Source organism: Abramis brama (assembly GCF_963993115.1).
Source record: "Abramis brama genome assembly, chromosome: 25".
In the NCBI taxonomy this organism is placed as follows: domain Eukaryota; kingdom Metazoa; phylum Chordata; class Actinopteri; order Cypriniformes; family Leuciscidae; genus Abramis; species Abramis brama.
This window is the reverse complement of record NC_139987.1, coordinates 10125166-10145949: the sequence shown is the minus strand read 5'-3', so window position 1 is coordinate 10145949 and position 20784 is coordinate 10125166. Positions and strand designations below refer to the sequence as shown.

General features: G+C 38.1%; 1 protein-coding gene across 1 annotated transcript; it reads right to left on the bottom strand.

Moving 5' to 3' along the window:
• Positions 1-1937: 1937 nt before the first annotated feature.
• xpo7 (exportin 7) lies at positions 1938-20293 on the bottom strand. The gene is made up of 28 exons (XM_084104002.1): positions 20172-20293; positions 16689-16835; positions 16424-16517; positions 16165-16331; positions 15440-15505; positions 15191-15295; positions 14900-15065; positions 14053-14126; positions 13822-13941; positions 12681-12827; positions 12413-12585; positions 11085-11278; positions 10900-11005; positions 9189-9324; positions 7379-7452; positions 7193-7273; positions 6976-7039; positions 6674-6782; positions 6437-6543; positions 6239-6327; positions 5941-6048; positions 4463-4545; positions 4103-4317; positions 3887-4025; positions 3630-3790; positions 3268-3366; positions 2969-3096; positions 1938-2170 (listed from the first exon to the last, which is right to left on the bottom strand). Exons 1-28 carry the CDS (start codon positions 20187-20189, stop codon positions 2077-2079), a joined length of 3264 nt encoding a protein of 1087 aa, XP_083960128.1. The 5' UTR covers positions 20190-20293; the 3' UTR covers positions 1938-2076.
• Positions 20294-20784: the final 491 nt, after the last annotated feature.

Here is a 20784-nt window from a genome sequence, read left to right as displayed (position 1 = left end):
AATATTAATATTCACTGCAGACTACCACGAATATGATTTACAGTTAATGTTAAAGGGATAGTTTAAGGGACAGAAAATTCTGTCATCACTCACCCTCAAGTTGTTCCAAACCTGTATGAATTTCTTTCTTTTGCTGAACACAAAAGATGATATTTTTAAGAATGGGGGTAACCAAACAGTTGATGGACCCATTGACTTTCAATTTTTTGTGAACTATCCCTTCTTGACATTTCAGGTTTTCTATGACCATGGGAACCCGTCGCTATTAATAACAGGAGCATTTATTAAAAAAATGTGTCAAATTTGACCATGTTGACTAAAAGCATGACAGTTTAGTCACGATGTGGCGGTCACAAAACGTGCACATACTAATACAAACCAATGATGTTTATTTTGCAGTCACAATGCTTACACTATATGTAGCAGACATCCAAACAAACAATCAAACAGTTCAACCTTATCACTCAATGGACCCAACACACAGTCGCCAAAAACACATTCACATCAGGGAACCAAAAAAAGAGTTAACATCCATGAGTGTTGGACATGGTTAAGAGATGAGCTAGTTCTTCACAAACAGTTAGCAGCAACATCTGTTGAGTAGCACAAGTTGCTAATATACTCCATTCACCTCTGTTTAAATCTACCATATTCCGATGCGTTTTCTGTGATTAAAAATAAATCTGGAATCCAGGGGGAGAAAAAAACAAAAAACAACGGGGTTAAAGCTAGAGAAACTGTCGAGAGTGATCCTGTCGCAATGACTTGAGTACCAGGGTCTTTTTTTTTTTTTTTTGTTGGAAGGACACGGCTACATTATATAGGCTTCACTACCGAAGAACGCCAGATCAACAATAAAGCCACGAGAGACTGGAAGTCTGTGAGATTAAAAAGCAAGGAAAACAGTTTGACGAAAGCTCAGAGAGCAACTTCACCACAACCAAGTCACTTTATCTAATCAAATCCACAGACGACATGATCAAACCCTTCAGAGACAAGGGAAAAGGTTACACGTGCGTTCTCCTTTAACGGAGGTCTCGGAAATAATCATACACTAAAATGGGTGATTTTGGGACCGTTTCCAAGTCAGAGGTGAGCAGAACTAAACATCCTCAGCAATGGAGGTGGTGGGGATGTCACGATGACCTTAACGGGGAAGGCTGATGCAAGACGGACTTCATTATGCCCAAGATTTCAAGGAAACTATCCCTCCCGAAATAGCTAATGCGAGGGGCTGTGTATTTACATATCTCCCGTTTTTGTTCTATAGAGTCAATTTGAGGGGGGGGGGAGGAAATAAATGTACAACTTGTGACCCTATATGACTTTTCATCCCACCCCCTCTGCGGACAGGTGTCAATCCCAGCACTCATGCCACAATCCCACATGGTCACCCGGATATAAACAACTCTCTCCATACAGACAAATCCGCACTAACTTACTAGACTGTAAAAAGTTTTCAATCACACTCATTATTTGTCTTAAATTGTAATAATTATAAACATTGTTGAAAATGTTATGAAAAAAAATGTACACTTTTTTTTTTCCTTATGTGTTTCTATACAAGGCAGGCAAAAGCAGAGCACTATGTATACCAGCTCATCCTAACCCTTCCTCCCACAGACATGCGCTCTCAAACACACTCTCACACACACACACACACGCAGACGCCCACTTCCCATCATCCCTTGGAGCGGTTTGGGTGTGCCATCCACTCTAGAGTCCACACTGGTGCCATCCCACACCCCAAACCCATTCCCAACCATTCCCCAGCCGTACCCTCTTCACTCTCTTTGGACTTTGAGCCCCAAATGACAAGAGAATGGTCAAGGAGAAGGACCTCTTGAAACTGGCTTTAAAATATGTATATATTTATATGTGTATATATATATATATTTATATATATATAAAAAAGGGTGGGGGAGGAGATGTGAGGGGAGAGAGGTAATGGTTTTTTTAGGGACTGGGGAGCGGGAGGTGCAGGCTTGCGCAGTGGTGGTCCCCCGGCAGCCGGGCCAGGGGCGGGTGGGAGTACGGGACGGGGCCGGGCCACATGGCCTGGTGCTCTATGGAATGTCAGCTCATCATATCGTTGCTGTTTACCCCGTATGTGGAATTCTTCATGGAGTCATTGACTTCTCTTCTAAATACTGAAAGATTCTGTGTAAACCTGCAAAATAAAGAAAGATTGTTGAGTATATATGCATGCATGTATGAGTATATAAACTTAAATGACATCTGAAAAGAAAGTGCGAGTGTCAGCTTCTGTCTTTTAGCATGGCAAAATCAATATAAATGAAAAATTATTTTAATACTCTCAAAACTTTAGGGATATACGATATAGTAAAAGTGAAGCTTCTAGGGCTGCCCCCTAATAGTTGAGGAGAAGGCTTCGTCAACCAAATTTTAATTGGCTGGTTACAAAAAATCCAGTTGGTGAAGTCAAGTAGTCCATGACAGATCGTTAACATGGCTGGTCCATGTGGTAATTACAGTATGTCAGGCAGGAAATCCAAACTTTCGTCTATCATTCATCCACTTCAAACAAAGCTTATCATTAGAAACTTGCAATTAGCAGCTCAACTTCAGCCATCTAACATGGCTGCTCTCTCTAACGTTAATCTAGATAAATATGTGCTATTATTAGGCAAATATCCAAATGTTTGTATGAAAGCTAAATTAGAATAGAACTGCGCTTAATGTATGACGATTAACTTAGCGTGCATTTTTCTCAAATTCCATCCACTATACTGCGGATGACGAGTCAGCGTCGTCAACATCCTCTTTGCAGACGACACTGACTCAGAAAACACTAGTTATAAAATTAGTATTAGTATTAAAAGTATTAAAATTACATTTGTGTGCGCGCATGAGTACTTCATTTATATTTTAAAGGAACTTTATTATGCTTTAGTATTTCTCTGTAAACTTAAATGCAAAGCAGGATGAGAATATGAAATCAAATGACCTGTCTCTGTTTTTGGTGAGCAAGTTTCGCTCTATGCCCTCCATGAGATTTTCGAAGCATAAGTGCATGGCTTGCTGCTTTTCTGGTGGTTGGCTGTTCACAATGCTGTTCCTCAGATCTGCAAAATACTACAAACACAATGCACTGATCACAAATAGTGTTGTAGTGCTAATTAATTATAAATTATAAATACAAAATTTCAGAATCGATTCAGAATCATTGAAGAGAGAATCATGAAGTATCAGAGAATTGATTTTTCCGACATCTCTAACACACACACACACACAAACCCCACATACCTTCTCATTGAGCAGAATCAAGCCAAGCAGTGGCCGTGACATTGACCACTGATTCCTACAATCTTCAAAAATGATGATATTCAACACTGTCGACAGCATCTGGATAAGAAGATTGTGAGAAATCTGTCAGATCAAATATCTCCAATACACTTCTAAACGTCAAAGTAAATAGATGCATATGAGGAAAATGTATTTAATAAACAAAGAGTGAATATTTCATTGCAAATTATGTTTTAACAAATCAAAAGACTAAATTCTTGAACACCAAATAATTAAATTTATGATGTAAAACTGTATTTTTTATGTGTTCTGTATCTTCAGATGTCCTTCAAAGCCTCAGATGGCTACAGATGCAGCCTCACCTGCTGGATCATCTCAGGGTGCTGCTGCATTATGTGAAGGAAGCGGTCGCTCTCCTGGGCCATGGGCGCCGCTCTTTTCTTCGTGCTGCGTGACAGCTGCTTGAATAGATAAGTAACTATGTGGTCCAAGCTTGAGCAGCAACCAGTGCATACCATTGTGTCTGTGAAGGGACAAACAGAAACGAAGATCAGGCTCATAGGTTCACAAACACCTGAAGAAGAAAAAAAAATCCTATGTTTGAAGAGAAGGTCCCTACCAAGTGCAGTAAGCCCTTCTGATATTGAGGACAGGATGTACATGACCACATGAGGCTCCAGGCTGGCGATGAAGTTCATATGGTCTTGGGTTAGCACCTCCAGAAGAGAGTAGTAAGACTGACTAAGCTTTGGATAGTCCTGCAGGAAAAACAACCAACCAAAATCAACCAATCTGAATGCTGAAGGACACAATCCTGATACCTGACGGCTCTTACCAGCAGGTCACTGTGAGGGATGGACAAGAGCAGCTTAATAAAGGTCTGCAGGGCGTTGTCCAGAGCATCATCGCCGTACAGACGGAAGACGCCGAAGTTGACATAGTTGCCGCTTAATACAGCTTTCAGCATGGAGAAACAAATGGAGATTCCCTTCAGTTTCAGTGCATAAACCTGATCTTTTGGCACCTCGCCCAGAGTCAGGATCCGATTCCCTTGAAGCAAAAAAAAAAAAAAGAAAAAGATGAGTGAATAAATGATTATTTAACTTAAGGCAAAGTGTTTACAATCTAATGCTACTTCTACCCCAAACCAGAGGAATAGCTAATTTAAAACATGAAAACTGGGTCATTATTATACCATATGTTGTAATCATCTTGCTTGTCTCCCTGAACAGCAGGATTCCATTTGGTGACGACACGTCAAACTGTAATCTCTGTGACCTTCATGTAAAAAACACACTGTAAGTCAGAGAACATGCATGACCTTCAAACACAGCTCTCAAGGACATGTGCAAAATGCAACATATGCATACCAGGGCCTAAAATTAATACTCGCCAAGCGCCAAATGCGAGTAGAAATCGGTGTTGGCGAGTATATGAAACCGTATCAATCGCCAGTTGGCTGATAACATTTTTATGAATCCTAACAATGCAATGATGTGAGAACATGAACAATGCAAGTTAAATATTCAAGCGCAAGAAGATGCGAAATAGAGTTCAATTCGTTACTCGCTGTGTGGGAAGTTTTCTGTGCGCAAACACTTGAAGCATGCGGCTAGAAATCCGTGTCTCAGACAGCACGTGAATACTGAATTGAACTCTTTCATGTCTTCTTGCACTTGAAAATGCACCCGTTGTTAAGGATCCTTGTAAACATAGTCAGTCCTGTTTTAAATGAACATAAACAGTTGAGAAATAAAACACGTGTATCAGTATATTGGATCTGTGCATTAACTCTTAAAGTGAAAGTAGCTTTAAGCCAGGGACACACCAAGCCTACGATTGGCCGTCAGACAATGTCAAGCCGTTTTTGAGCGTAGGCCAACTTGTTTTTTTTCGGTGTGTTCTGCACCGTTGGCTCTAGTCAGACGGCGTCTGGGTTTTTTTGGGGGCCGATTCAGCATGTAGAATCGGCGTCGGGCTGTCAGTGAGAGAACCATAGAAGGCTGTTCTAATTTTACGCCATTTTACCCGAGTGATCCTGGGCGAATATTTTCATAATAACATGAGCCAAGGGGAATAGAGAAAGTAATCAGCATGACTGATATTCGAAACGGTAAGCATGCGCTGCTTTGTTTACGGTTTGTGTATCTGCAGCGTCGGTTTTCCTTTTTGAATGACGAATATATCTGCAGAAATAGACAGTTGTCTCATTTACACGCAGGCGCAGAATGTGGTCCTTTCGGTGTTCAAGCACAGCTTTTTTGCCCAGACTCAGCGACAACACAGACCGCTTTCAACAGCGCTAGTTCTTTGGCGTCGGTTTGGTGTGTCCCTACCTTTATATACCTTCTGATAATGTTAATCAAACAACAACAGTCAGAAAAATCACTCACTGCTCTTGACTGAATAACTTTTGAAACTTTAATAAGTAATGGATTAATCTATGTTTAATTTATACAATGAAGATTTTGCAATGTTATTTTACATTTGATTACTTATTTAATTTCTGTAGCTGGAAATTGTGAATTTTCACTGGTATCTAAATTTTTGGTGTCATAACTGCCTGCTTCTGCAAAAATAGTTTCCTGGCTGGTAAAAAAAAATACTCATGGCTGGTAAATTTTCTTAAGTCACTGGCAGGTGGCAAAAAGGTAGTTTAGGCCCTGTGCGTACCTGTTGTGGACAAGTTCAGCCATGAGTTTGAGGACCGGTGTGGTGCAGGCAGGTACATGGTACCAGAGCTCTATTGCCCTCTGCAAGATGGGCATGTAAGTGGGGTAACTATGATCTGTTAAGGAACATATTAAAATTGACACTCAATCTGAAATGCGCAGTTTTAATTAAAATAGTTTAAAATAAAAATGAATGAAAAATAAAAAAATAAAAACAAAAATAAAGCAGCACACAAAATAAACAAATACACAAATAATTACACATAAAAAAACTAAACAAATACATGTTAAAAGGATACATCCAATCAAAAAGCATCATAAAGCTGGTCTTGGCATTGAAGGCAAAGGCAATTCCCCTTAGATCTCTCACCAGTCCTACTAAAGTTCTCTGAAAGAAAGAAAGAAAAAAGCAAAACATTTGATCATCTATTATACGTAAAAACACTGAGGTACAGATGTATTATAAAGGTCAGCAACAATAAAGAATGACATCTCACTTTTGCTTCTTGTTCATTGAAGGTGTTGGTGCTGAACATCTGAGCTACGGCTTCAAACGCAGCAGTGAGAGGAAGCATGAACTGTTCAAATTGGTCCTCATCCTCACCTGTCAAAGACAGAACATTGTAAAAGATGTTCTTTGACATGACACTTATGTTCTATTTCACACATATCTGATGATTTAAGGCCAGCCCACTGTGAATTTGAAATATGAACTATAATAGGTACACCCTTACCCAAATCTACCATAAGAAGTCTTCCCAGGGCTGTGTAGAAAGTGGTCCGACACCTCATATCACTAAGGTTGGCCTGATTGTTCACACCCAGGAAAGAAAAGTGCTCACTCTGTCACATGGAAGAAAAACAAGACATTGTCAGCTTGTCACTGAAGAAACGATTTTAGGAATGAATAAAAAAAAAGGAGTAAAATAGTTTTTAAAAGAAATTATTATTTAAAAAAAATTATATTTTGATTTATATTACAGGGTCAAATAAAGCTGAAGTTCAGTTAAGAAAAAAGCTCAGGTTGTTCACTTACTGTGTGGTTGTTTAGCATGAACTGGACAGCGCTGAGTTTCACTAGTTTTCTAACACTGCTGTATGTGACAAATAAGGTTAAGGAAACACACAAGAAAATATTTACCGTCAAAAACATCACAGAAGGTTCTATACATTTACATTTAATTTTAAACGGTGTCAGCGTTGTTACTGAGGTTGATGGACTTTTATTTAAAGCAACATGCGTGTAAGGATATCCAATAGAGAGGTCATTGAGGAGCTGTAGTGTCTTAGATGTGATTGGTTCACACTGTCCCCAGTACTTCAAGTTGGTGATTCTGCATTAAAACAAAACTCTTCGTTAAAAATGTTTTTCAATTATAATTCTTGACAAAGTAAGGTTTCCTATTAATTATATCCATCATTAGTTGACATATACTCACATTTTACCAATGAAAACACTGAGTACCATGGTCTCGTCATTCAGGCCAAGAACCTCTGATAGTCTCCGATACAACTAAGGATAAAACAAAAGTAGTATTAATTCATGTCATCTTGAATTCATCTTGAACAGGTGTTTTACACTGTAGCTCTTACTAATATATCCTGCATTTTAAATGGAATGATGTAATAACTCAGTGTTTCCCATACATTTATCTGCGGCAACCCGCCACAATATCAGCACTGACCGCCACAAATAGATTTCAGTGCTTCCCATTCATTAACTAGACTGTGGCGGCCCGAAAATATATTTAAACTTCTCGTGATAACATATAAGGTTGTTGTGTTTTGCGCCATTGCTGTCAAACAAGCAAAAATTTAAAGTGTGCCCACGGACCCCCATAGAGGGACAGAGGTCCACCCACCAGTTTCACAAAATCCTGTGGGAAACACTGATTAACCAATCAGCATCCAAGATTGGAACCATCCATTTTATAACGCATTTAGTATGTTAAACTACTGAAAAAACTGGGGAATAAAGCCACGAGAAGCAAGCAACTGTGACAATTCACAGGGTGTTTGGTGAGAATAGGGGGATAAAGCGGTTCAGTTTAATTTACAAATTAAAAACTTAATGTAACATTTAATGGCAAATACAGTATACATATTTTTCTAAAATTAAACTGCTAAAAATATATTCTTGGAAGGAAAATAATCATTGTAGTTGAGTCCTGATTATGGCCCAGTCACGAATGGCACCCTTCCCTGAGTCTACACTACGCTGCACGGGCTGTTGGGTAATTTCCTGTAGCTCAAACAGTAGAGCGTTGGCGCTTGCAACGCCAATGTCATGGGTTCGATTCCCAGGGAAAGCAAGAATTGATAAGAATGTAAATGTGTACCTTGAAATGCAATGTAAGTCGCTTTGGATAAAAGTGTCTGCCAAATGCATATATGTAAATGTAATTGTACACTATAAAGTCTGCATCTCTACAATCCAAATTAAGTGTGCCATTTGGGACACTATACACAAATTCGCCATTAAAGTCAATACATCAAGATCAAATAATACTTCATAATGATTTTTGCAGTTATGAGGAGCACTTTTAAGGTGTTTAATTCCAAGGTTAAGGACAACAGGCTAAAGCGGAACTAAACACAGTTTTAATGCCAATTCACACTGCACCGACACACGCCGACCAATGCTGATAACCACCAGATTACAGTACGTCACTTCTCAAACATTTCTCGACACGACAAGCAACGACTAAACATGTTCACTCGGCGAAAACAAGCTTCGACAGATGCCAACAGACACCGACAGGATCCTACATCGATTTGACAAAACTCAGTGAAGTGTCTGTTGCCGTCTGTCGGTGCAAAGTGAATTGGCCTTTAAAGGAACAGCTAGTCTCTCTATGTGCACTTATCTTCCAAACTGTGAACAGAGAATCGGAGCAACAAGAGAGAAAACTTCAGCTTACTGGTTAGTTGAGACAGGACACTTTCATCTCCAACAAAAAAACTATTTGTTTTCAAAACTACAGGTCAAGTTAGAATTAAGCCAGACTAAAAGAGTGAAACCACAACTAAGCATGCAAAAAAGCTGAATCGACGGTCTCTTTTCAAAGCCCAGACACAACACCATTGCCAAATTCAACCATTCTGAAAGTTCAAAGACAAAACCCTGTGAAAGTTACGAGAGATCAATAACCAGTTCTATACTAGCTGAATGTTGTCCAAACAAACCACAGCTTGAAGTTTGTGCTCATGCAAACAGAAAAACTACAACTGTAAAATAACTGCAATTACCTTTGATGATTTTTGCACCTGGTCACCGATGTAGATTTTCCGAAACTGTTCGAAGAAACTTAGCATGGCTAACTCGAGCTTCTCATTTCCAGCTTGAGCCAGCCGCAAGTCTGTGAGGTTCATTAACTGCAAAACTCTGAAAATGACAAAAGATGAAGTTTATATTCAAGCAATAAACCACAAAAACTAGTCATCTCCAAATGATTCATTAAAATGTAATTCTTTACCACTTTGTCAGAATAAATTTAAGCACAAAATCCATAAATCAACTGTTTTTAACAGCCGTGAAATTAGGAATCACATCATTATAAAAATAAGATTTAGTTTTTTAGATTGGCTAAAGATTACATTTAGCTGTTATTAAACTAGTGTTTTTAAAATGTAACTTTATATAGGCTATAGATAACTAGAAATTGGGTATAGTGGCTTTTTTAGTTCCTGCATGGTTTGTATAGGACTGGATAAGGAGAATAAATGTTGCAATTAACATTTTATTTCATTAGTTTTTTAGTGAAGGGAAAGGTCTGTTAGTGTTTAATTCTGTTGTTTGACATTTAAAAGAGTTTCTGTTATGTTGAAGTATTTGTGGTTACCATTGTGCTGAAGAATAGACTATGAGGGGAAACACTACATTGACTCTATAAGCAATGACTGAGCTAATGCCAGTGACGAGTTATATCTTACTAGTTCATTAAATATACATGCTATATAAGTTACATTTAGCATGTGCAATGATAGCTGTGGATTTGAACTAGGCATGCACTGAAATTAAAATTCTGGGCCAAAACTAAAACTTTTGGATGCTCTAGACCAAAAACCAAAAATGCTTTTTAAAAAATATTTATTTCTTATATTAAATTAGCTTTGTAAACTTAAAACAGCCTATTTAGTGATGGCACAACTAACTACAGGGGAAGAATTTGGTCCCAGCTCTCTTACCTCTGTACTCTTGTATGTGGTGTGGTTTGATTAACACCATAGATCTGAACAGCTTTTTTAATAAAATATGTAAATATTGTTTGACTTCGTTTATTTTCCTTGACAAAAGGGTGTCAGAAACAGAAAGCTGTGCAGCACGTCGACTCGACTTTCATCACATAAATGTCCACTTTAAAAAAAATCTGAAGACGTTGAACCCCGACTTTCAAAGAATGATTTTAGAACGATCAAATTGCATGTGAAACTTTTAATGCCGAACATTAAGGTGTGAACAGCCTTAAAGCAACACCAAAGAACTTTTCCTCTTCGGTCGCCCTACAGGTTGGAAGCGGAATTGTCCATTACCGCTGTTGTAAATAATTTAGCCTAGCGCAGCCTACTGTCGCACGCACGCTCGCTGATTATCCAGCACCGGCTTTGGAATGAACGATGTCCACAGACAAGGTAGAGTATGTTGCATGATTTTATGAAAGTATGATGTATTGTGACATCAGAAACGAAGAAAAACAAAATAATGACTATTGTAACGCTTACCGTAAAGCAAGTCAAATTTGTTGTTTCTTATGTCTCATTTGAACTACAGAAACGCTACCCAATCTGGCAAACTTGCATAGTGTGGTTATAGCAGATATAGGGCCGCAAAGCGAATGCAGAAGTGCCTTTCACCCTGTTACGACTTGATGAACCACTGAAACGATTTTGGAAACATTATTTTAAGGTATAAAAATGATCTTTAGTGTTGCTTTAACAGCCTTCGATCCCGATTCCTCACCGACACACAAGCTCCCCATCCATGGCATCTTGCTCATCCGTGCTGGCGAAGGATACTCTTCCTCCAATGACTGCACCAATGATGTACACCAGCCACGTCAAACGACCTGGACAACATTCATAACGTAAGAGTTGTATCATAACGTATGTGTGTGCATCAAGAAATGTGAGGTGTTTCAAGCTCACCCTCCTGCACTGCTATGTCCATTGTGCTGGAGTTGGTGGACTGCAGCAGCTCCTGGTATGACTGGGCCGACTGATCGAAGAGCTGGACCAGCAGGGCACAGGTCTTCTCATACTCGCACCGCCCGATAGTTGACAGCTGGTCCAGCTGCTGTTGCACCAAGCCGGCATCATCCAAGGGATCTTCAAGACCATCCCTGTATAGAATGGATATTGTATATAGAAACTAAGGTTGACTGCAGTATACCAGTATTGGTATAGCCTTGAAGAGCACCTGTTGCTTGACCATCCTGACTTTGTACAAAATCGACAGGTGAGTACATCATTCAAACGGATCTAATTTAGACATTGATTTTCTTTTAACGTTGATAAAGCTAGAACCAATGATGTTTAGATCTCACAATATTTGCACTCGAGTAACAGTAGTATTCAGGTGCAGAAATACTACACTGTAAAATAACACTGGATAGTCTTCACTGTATAAATTAAACAGATAAATCCTTACAATTAAAGTTACAAAAGTTATTTAGTCAAGTGATTTAGTGACAGATAGCAGATCCGATATACTGTTACACATGCGTTTTCTTTCTCAACTGTTTACATTCATTTAAGACATAACTGACTGCGTTTATGTGAGTACTAACCAAGACAGACATTTTGACAATTTTGTGTGTATTTGACCACAATAAGCTGTGAAAAAGAAATCTCTTTGGAACGCACAAGCTCTTTGAGAGGCGGCTTTATGTGTGCATGCTGTGGGTATGAGTGCAAAGAAAAACATCTCTCAAAGAGCACACGAGTACTACTGAACGATTAAATAAAAAAAAAAAAAAAAAAAAAAACGCCTGCATGTTTAAATTGACAAGGCTTAAAAAGACGTGGGCAAGTGATATTTCCGTCAGCCGTCCTGAGAGCGATTTATGCGTCCCAGCTCGCTTATAGTGGAGACGCGATGTGATTTGAAGCCAGAAGCAATCTGCTCAATTTGAGAGATAGAGAGAGGGGAGACGAGGTACTGATGATTCTCTCACACCGCTTGTGAAATTACATCTCACAAAAAGTTTCCAAATTGCCGATTTGATGTGATAATCAGTGTTGATTAATTTACTAATAAATGTTCGTGGTAATTTCACACATTATCAATGCGAAAACCTGCAGGAATGAGTAAAATTATGCTCAATACCTGAGCTGAAATTCAGACCCTGTATGGTATCGATTTAATATTAATACTAAACTACAGGTATCTAGCCAACCCTAATAGAAACATTACACATATTTGACATTCACGCTGATCGGACCTAACCCGTGACTTCAGATAGCGCTCACTCTACCTCAGAATGATGTGCACGGACTCCAAGCGAGACGTGATGTAGGCCTTGGTCACTTCAGGGGTGTAGGTCTCCAGCATGTGGGGCTCCGTGGCCTTCACATAAGGGACAGATGCCGCCAAACGCTGCCACAGGCTCAGCAGATAGTGCACGCTGTTGGGGGCAAACTCCCAGTGCTGGGACACATCAAATTATTATCAGTCTTTGAAAAGCCAATTTTCACATTTTCAAAACTTCGTTAACAATCACAAATCAGAAGTCTTTCACTCACCTGCAGACTAGTTACTGTGAAGTTAGCAATCAGTCTTATGACCTCAGGGTAGTTCTCTACTTTAACCAGCTCTCCCAGTTGATAGTTACTCTTGAGTCGAGCCAGTAGTCGGCAGAACTCATGGTAGTTGTTTGGGTCCGACAAACTCTACAGAACAAAAAATAAATAAATTATTGCCACGTCGCCCAATCAACAATATACCAATTGCTATGTATAGATTTCACAATTCACACACATTCTCTCTCTCTTTTTCACTAATTCATTCAAATAAATGCAATCTTACCACAATGCTTTATTTCTGTGTCTGATTTAAAGTGGGCAGAAAGCTAGATATAATGACCCATAATCAAAATAACTAATGGAAATTAACTTATGCTTACCCATCCAGTCAGCTTTAACTTGTAAATGCTGGCAAATGACCAATATAGCTAATCCCTATATGAAGACACATCCTACCAAGGTCTGGATCCGAATATTCGAATATTCATTCGGTGGGTTGGTATTCGATTTGAAAATTTGACATTCGAATATTGTTTTTGTTTTTTTTTGCACACCTGCCATCCCCCTCGAAACGGTTCTCATTCGCGCTTGAATATGTTCCAACACTATAAAATCTGACGTAATAAAATACTCTTTTTTACAATTATCTTATATAGCCTAGCCATTTTTAATAGAATGGACAGTTGAAGGAACCCAACCTCGTTATACTTAATAAATATATTTGCTTCTTCTTGGCCTACTAAAGTGTTCCTGCAACAGGAGTATTCTCTGGCTAGAGCGCAGAACAGCGGAGTGTGTATGGACCGAAGTGCATGCCTGAGCTTGTATTTTGGGTTAAGCTGCGTTGCTTTGACATTGTGGAAAATAGAATAATAGAAACAAAATGTATTAAGCTTTTTACCCGTTATTATCAATCTAAATTAATCTCGTTTTTAATTTAACTTAATTTTGTTTTTCTTTATTTAAATTTCATTTTTTTCTTTATTTAAATTGTTTTTCTTTATTTAAAAAAATAAATAAATAAATAAATCACAGAAGTCCGAAATAATCATGCCTAATTGCAATGACAATTATTCTACATATCTAATACTACAATGTATTTATAAAGACACTTGAACAAATATAAAGATGGACAGCATACTTGAGGGTTCTCCAATATTCTCTTCACACCATCTACTAAATGGGAGAGGAACTTTGCTCTCTCTGCGTTGTTGAAGAGAGACCTCCGGACAGATGCTATTTGGACTAGACAAGACAAAACCTAAAAGACAAACAAACAGTTCACATCATTAGAGGAAGAGTCTAACAGTATCTATGAGGCAAAGGCTTGTTTATCTTTATATGCATATCATGCTGTTTATCTGACACTCACCAAGGGAGACAGCGAGGGAGGGATGGAATGATACAAATCAAAAAACAGCTGCAAGGTTGAGGAATCCAAAAAGGCTGCAGATGAGAGAAAAAGGCCAAAAGTATGCATGAATTAAACATGAATGCCTCATTTTATACTAAACGTGCACACTACTATTCAAAAGTTTGGGTACAGTCACATTTTTTTTTTCATGTTTTTGAAAGAAGTCTCTCATGTTCACCAGAGCTTCATTTATTTGATCAAACATACAGTCACATTTTTTATATTGTGACATTTTATTAGAATTTAAAATAACTGTTTTCTATTTTAATACGTATTAAAATGTAATTTATTCATGTGAAGCAGAGCTGAATTTTCAGCATAATTACTCCAGTCTTCAGTGTCACATGATCCTTCCAAAATCATTCTCATTGGCTGATTTGCTGCTCAAACATTACTTATTATCATCAATGTTGAAAACTGTAGTGCTGCTTAATATTATTGTGGAAAGTTTTTTCTTTGATGAACAAAATTCAAAAGAACAGTTTATTTGAAATAGAAATATTTTGTAGCATTATAAATATCTTTACTTTCACTTTTGATCAATTTGATGTCCTTGCTGAATAAAAGCATTCATATCTTTGCCAACAATCTTACTGCCCCCGAACTTTTGTACGGTAGCATACATGCTAGTTGGTTAGCCAGCCATAACAAAATAATTTGCATACTTAAAGGTACAGTAGACAAGAGAAGCAACAACAAGAAAATTCACTTTATAAGCATATCTTAAGAAGGTTAAAAAAATACAGACACTTTAAACAAACACTGTTTGCACCATTTCTTTGTTTGCCAAAAAATGGAAGATCACCTGATCTCCAGCTGGTGGGGATCTGGACGGTGCACAGATCATCTGAGGACTCATCGGTGGATGTACCGATGAAATCAAAATTGAGGCAATTGTGGGCCAGTTTGAGTAGCTGCATGAGCAGCCCGTGCTGGCTCTCATCGTTTAGATTCAAGTTCTTCCCAGACGCCTGCAGACAAACAGAACAGAGCATTGAGTCCTTTACATAATGTTCAAGCACGCTGGCTTAGCAGTTGTGAAGGAGTATATACAGATACATGGTGCAGTCCATGAGTCATTAAGCATTAGCCTCACCTGCTTGAGGAGGTTACAGGAGAGGGTGAAGATGTCAAACAAAGAGGAATCTCGAAAAGATGAGGCAATCTTCCTGTGTTTTGTAAGTGGATGTGATGAGTCTGCCTGGGGGAACATAAGATTCAAGGAATCAGTAATTCATCTTTAATGTGGCATACAGTTATTGATCCTAAACAAACAGCAAAAAAAAATTCCAAGCACTAAGGAAAGACTAAATGAAGACACACTGCTGTGAGCGGAGAAACTTACTTGGTTAATCTCGTTGGTTAACTGGGAAAGAATTGTGACTCCTATGATGCAGTGTTCTACACTATCCTGAAAGCATCATAAAATGTAGCATGTTAAAAATATTTTCAACCAAGCAAACCTTATAAACATCTTCATAATTTCTGAACATTAGTCTAATTTGCCTATAACACGCAATGTAATCATCTATGCCATTACGATGAGTATGAAAGAATGAGTGACAAGTGACAAACACTTCTCATGAGACAACTTAGCTTGAGTGATGCACTGGAATGAAAATCTTTGGCCGAAAATTAAACAAACTGGGGCATAAAGCAAAACCAAGATGTGATTTGCATTAGCATTTAAATTATGTAATTCACTGAGAGTGCAGTCCTAGGAAACATTTTTGTGGTGAAAATTCAAAACCATGTTTCTATAGACTGTTGTGCAGTTTAAAGGTCCTCATTCATGAAACAGGAGTATAGCTAATGTGAGTAATGTGTTAATAATCCCTTTTGTATGGAAATTTAACATTTTAACGCATTTAACTTGCATTCTAATTCAGCAGTTTACATAATATTTGTTTTAGGAATGATTTATGTAAAAAACATTTGTTTTCATGTTTCATGAATGAGGACAAAATGTCCTTGCAAAATTCAAGTTTTGAACAAGACCAAATCCAAAGAACATGTATATGTTCACATGGATGTTGTTTTCTCACCATATCAATGTTTGTTATGCCTTACCTGCAGGAATCTTGTCACATCGACTATAACATTCCTGAAGACGTAATCTTCCTTTTGGCAGTCGAACCAGCCAAGCTTGGTGATTCTGGCATAAAGCTGGATCAGGGCTTGTGTCACAAAGGCAGCAAGCTTTGGCCGGGTTGCCAGATAATTGAGTACATAATTTCCTAAGGAACCAATATGACATTTATTTCACAATTTTGTCTCTTCAAGGTTTTTTTAGGTCTAAATCTCAAATTGGTCGATGGTATAAACTCACGAATGTCAATGCGCTGCTCCAGGGGAAGTGGGTTGCTTGTACGAGACACCAACTTGGAGAGACACGTTGCAGCCAACAATTGCGAGTACGAGGACTGTGAAGCAAGCAAATACACTGTCAAGTAAGCAATCTGCAATTCGAGGAAACCTAACCAAACACTTTTAAACAGTTGCTTAACCCAAACTAATGGAGGAAGAACTAGGATTTTTGAGAACATTGCTGATCAGTTCAGCTCTTCACAGCTTCCAAAAAGTTTAATTCTTACACTTCCTCTTTCCAGCAACAACTGGCATTTACTCAGGCAGTCCGGACTGTTGGTGAACTCCACCAGAGCTTTCTCGGCCTGTAGACGTGTGGTGGTGTCTGTGGTCTCATATAGCTGCTTGCACAGGATCTCTAGCTGGGCTAGGCTCTGAAAAAGAGACGCACATGAGTTTAGTGGCAGAAAAAAAATAAAAAAACATCCAGAGGATATTTGTGAGATGAACCAATAAAATTCCTGATATTTTTGCAGTCTTCCAAGAACTTACTAAGCACGTCTAAACTATTTTTATAAACCAAGTTCTATAAACTCTACTTGCAGAAATGTGTTGGCATAATCAAGCTAGATGATGGATGTGGTCAATCAATGACATTAACCACATCTACTATTTTCATCCAAAAATACATTAAAACGCATACAGACAACGACTTGAATACACCTCTTCTGAGATAAGCATGTTTTTAATTTCTGCATTAAAATCTATTTTGATCATTTTTTGGGGAAATAAAGTATTTAAAAAAAGTCAGGGTCAAGTGTCCTGATATGATATGATATTATATATATATATATATATATAAAATAAAGAAAACTCAGCAGCTTGGCATAATATTTAATCTCGGTTTTAAAAAAAGACAATTTTGACAAAAGCACTTGAACAAATTTTTTGCACGCAAAATCATCAGTCATGTGGTGCCTAATCTTATATCTGTGCATCAGGGTCAATAAAGTTAGTTCGGGTTGTAAAATATCATGTGGTGTGACTCCACAAAAATGTATATTTATGAATTAACAATTCAACAATTTATTATTTGTAAAAAAATATATTATTTGTAATAATAATACATTAACCTTAAAAAAATAAAGATCAAGAAACACACTCAGATGTATTCAAGATTAGAAGGAAAATGTGTAGTTAATTTTTACTTGGTTACACCACATGGCATTTTTAGAGTCATTAAATAACTCCACAGCACATCTCCTCAAAAAAAGACACAATTTGAAGTATTGTCAAATGCTAAAGATGCCAAGTCTTACAATCCTAAAACCAGAGGCCAGAGAGCTTCAGTATCATACTGTACAATCACAACAACAAACAGCGGGTTTATGAAAAACTAGACACTTATGTTCCATTAGGCAAATTAATGCGCAAGTTATTGTTCTAGGTCACTAAGGGAGTATCTGGTTCGTGCATGCATGAAAGACTATGGTGATTGGAGAAAAAGTCAGTGATACACTTTGGTAATAATAGAGGAGAATGAACGAGCTAACTCGTGTTATGCAGCAACAAGCCTCTGACTCCAAACAGTCCTTTGTTCCCTTGTGGAGCATAACTAACTATACAAAATCAGCATCAGCAGAAAAACAGCAGCTGCAACAAATGCACAGTCTCAATGAAAACGTTAATGTTTATTATGCAAAAAAAATCTGAATCTTACAGCCTACAGAGTTATTTCAAAATTCTTCGCGCTCAATAGTTAAACAAGGTTAAGTAGGCTAGTTTAATATTTGCGCAAATACGTTTTAACAGTTTAAATATAACTAACTTTAAGTTAGTATTCAGGGCATGCCCATGTACATTTTTGCTTGATGCAACCTGGTGATAACCGAATCAAGAGACCCTAAAAGAACAGGGAGGACCCATAAAGATACAAGAAAATGCATTTGCATCCTATAGATAAAAAAGAAGTTGAATTAGCAAGGAACTGCACAGACAAGATAAGACAACTCTAAGTTGAAAAACACAAAATTAAGACATTGTGCACAACTTTTTGAGTTGTTAAACAAGAAAGGAATTGAATGTTAAAAGCCAGAAATTCTGCTGAGTCATTAACTTACTGGCCTCACAACCTATGCATTGATAATTATATCAACATACATATTGAAGAATTGGTTGGTTGGTTTATGCATAAAATAAGTATGTTACACTACCAAGATGTGATCAGCAACACTAACGTGGCCTGTAAGACATAGGGCTGCTCTGATGGTAATTAATAATCTATTACTGCAAATGGAATGGCTTCTTTACCACCTACAGAGTAACAGGACGCGTGACAACAACACTGGAAAGCTCATGTTTACGGTTGCCTGTGCAAATGAGAGTCAGGTTAACAACTGCATCGTCCCCCACTTCATTAAGTTTCATGGGAATAAGCAGTTATTCAACACTGTGTTTAACCTCGTGACCTCCTTAACCTTTGCCCTCAAATATGACCTGTCTTGAGCAGCTTGTTTACAAGATGACACAGGACAAGCAGTGGCTGTGTCTGAAAACATGGTACAGTGTTTAACGCACCAGTGAAGCCCGAAAAATGCTGTCTAGGTATTGAGATTTTTATGACAACCGTGTTGAGCCTGTCAAAAGTGAATGAGGAGTAGACATAGAATTTCTTTAAATTCTGAGCAGCCTTTATTTGTCAATTACACCTTAAATTATTTTGGTTGGCTCATTAACCCCTGTTATCAAGAACAATGTCGTGATAGTCAATGGAATTTAATAATATCGTGTTTTTTCGTTTCAGTGTAATTAAATTATTTAAAACACACCTCGAAGCATTCATAAACCAAATACAGCATTAAATATAATGCATAATATAGTGAAAATAAAATCTCAAAAAGGGTATTTCTGGTTCACTACATTTACGTCATCCAATAATGGCAGTTATTCCGCGTAACGTTAGTCATTTAACTCTTCTCAACCGCTACAGGTGAAGAAAATATACAGTTAAGTAATATATGTATATATATATTTGGATGACTTTAAAAACCATTACCTTTTTACAACCTACGAAGGACGCTAACGTGCATAGCGAATTTATAATTTGCAAGAAAAACACATTTCTGGTCGGGCTTTTGGTTTGACGAGGCGGCGCGCGGGAGAATCTCATGAGTTAGCATGCGAGCTACAGGCTAACAGCGCGAGAGCTCAGCAAACTGGACACATTTGCGTCTAGCAACAACAGAATGACAGATAACCGAATGCAAATACGCTTTTGGGCTTACAGAGACGCTTTTCTCTAGGAAAAAGTATCGCTGAGCGAGAGTTACTATCGCTTGTGAATACAAGGCCAGTGTATTTATTGTATTGCAAGCGGTTGGATGAGGGATGATGCCTTGTTTACAATGTAAAACATCACTGTGGCTATAGAGTTACATGCAGTGTAGTATAATTGATCTCTCGGGATCTACCAATCTCTGCTGCAGAAAATAAAAGTCTTTGCATCTTGCTTCAAAACAACTTTCAGACAACTGGCAAAGTTGTGTGTTAGCCTGGACTACAGAGTTAAAATCAACATGATGACAGGCCACAAGTCAACACTTGATAATCGCATCCAATAAAGCATGCGAGTAAACCTCTCCCGCCGCGCGACGCATGCATTTAAAACAAACACGTACGCATCGCCGAAATAAGCCCCGGGATCTATCGCTAGACTGCAGTGGATCACAATACATTAATTTAATAATAGCAAAACAAAATCATTGACTTACCTGCACATGATCCGCCATTTTGCTCCATTCATGCTCCTCTCACTCCCCCTGACATTGAGCATGCGCGCATCTGCCCACAATCTCTGGAACATATACGCAATTGACGCAGGTAGTGATAAAGCCAGATGTGCGTTCGAGGCTTCGTGAATACCGTTACGGCAAACCTCCACCGCCGAAACTAACGCAGAAAAGAGCCTTTGTTTACATGCTTCTTAAAGTGAAACTGCGAATTCAGATATTAGAGGTCACGTGGATTTATGATTCTAATTATATCTAAGCGTGATTGACAGTGCTTATTTAAAGTTCATAGAGGCTTCTGCGGGCGTTGTTACGTTGAAGGACTTTCGTTACACCTATTGTAAAGGTGCACAGTGTACTTTTGCTTATTACGAGATTTTACACATAAAACAATATGCATCACTTTTGCTGTCATTAAAATGATGTGCACTGACATTAAATGTAGACTCCAGACATATCAGTCTTCTAGAAATTATTTTCTGTAGCTTTATACACGGTAAAAAAGTTAGTTAAATAAAGCAAAAAGTATTAGAGTAAGTTACGTTAAAAAAAATACTATTTCAGTTTTTCTGCTTCACAATTCAGTGTGTTGGCG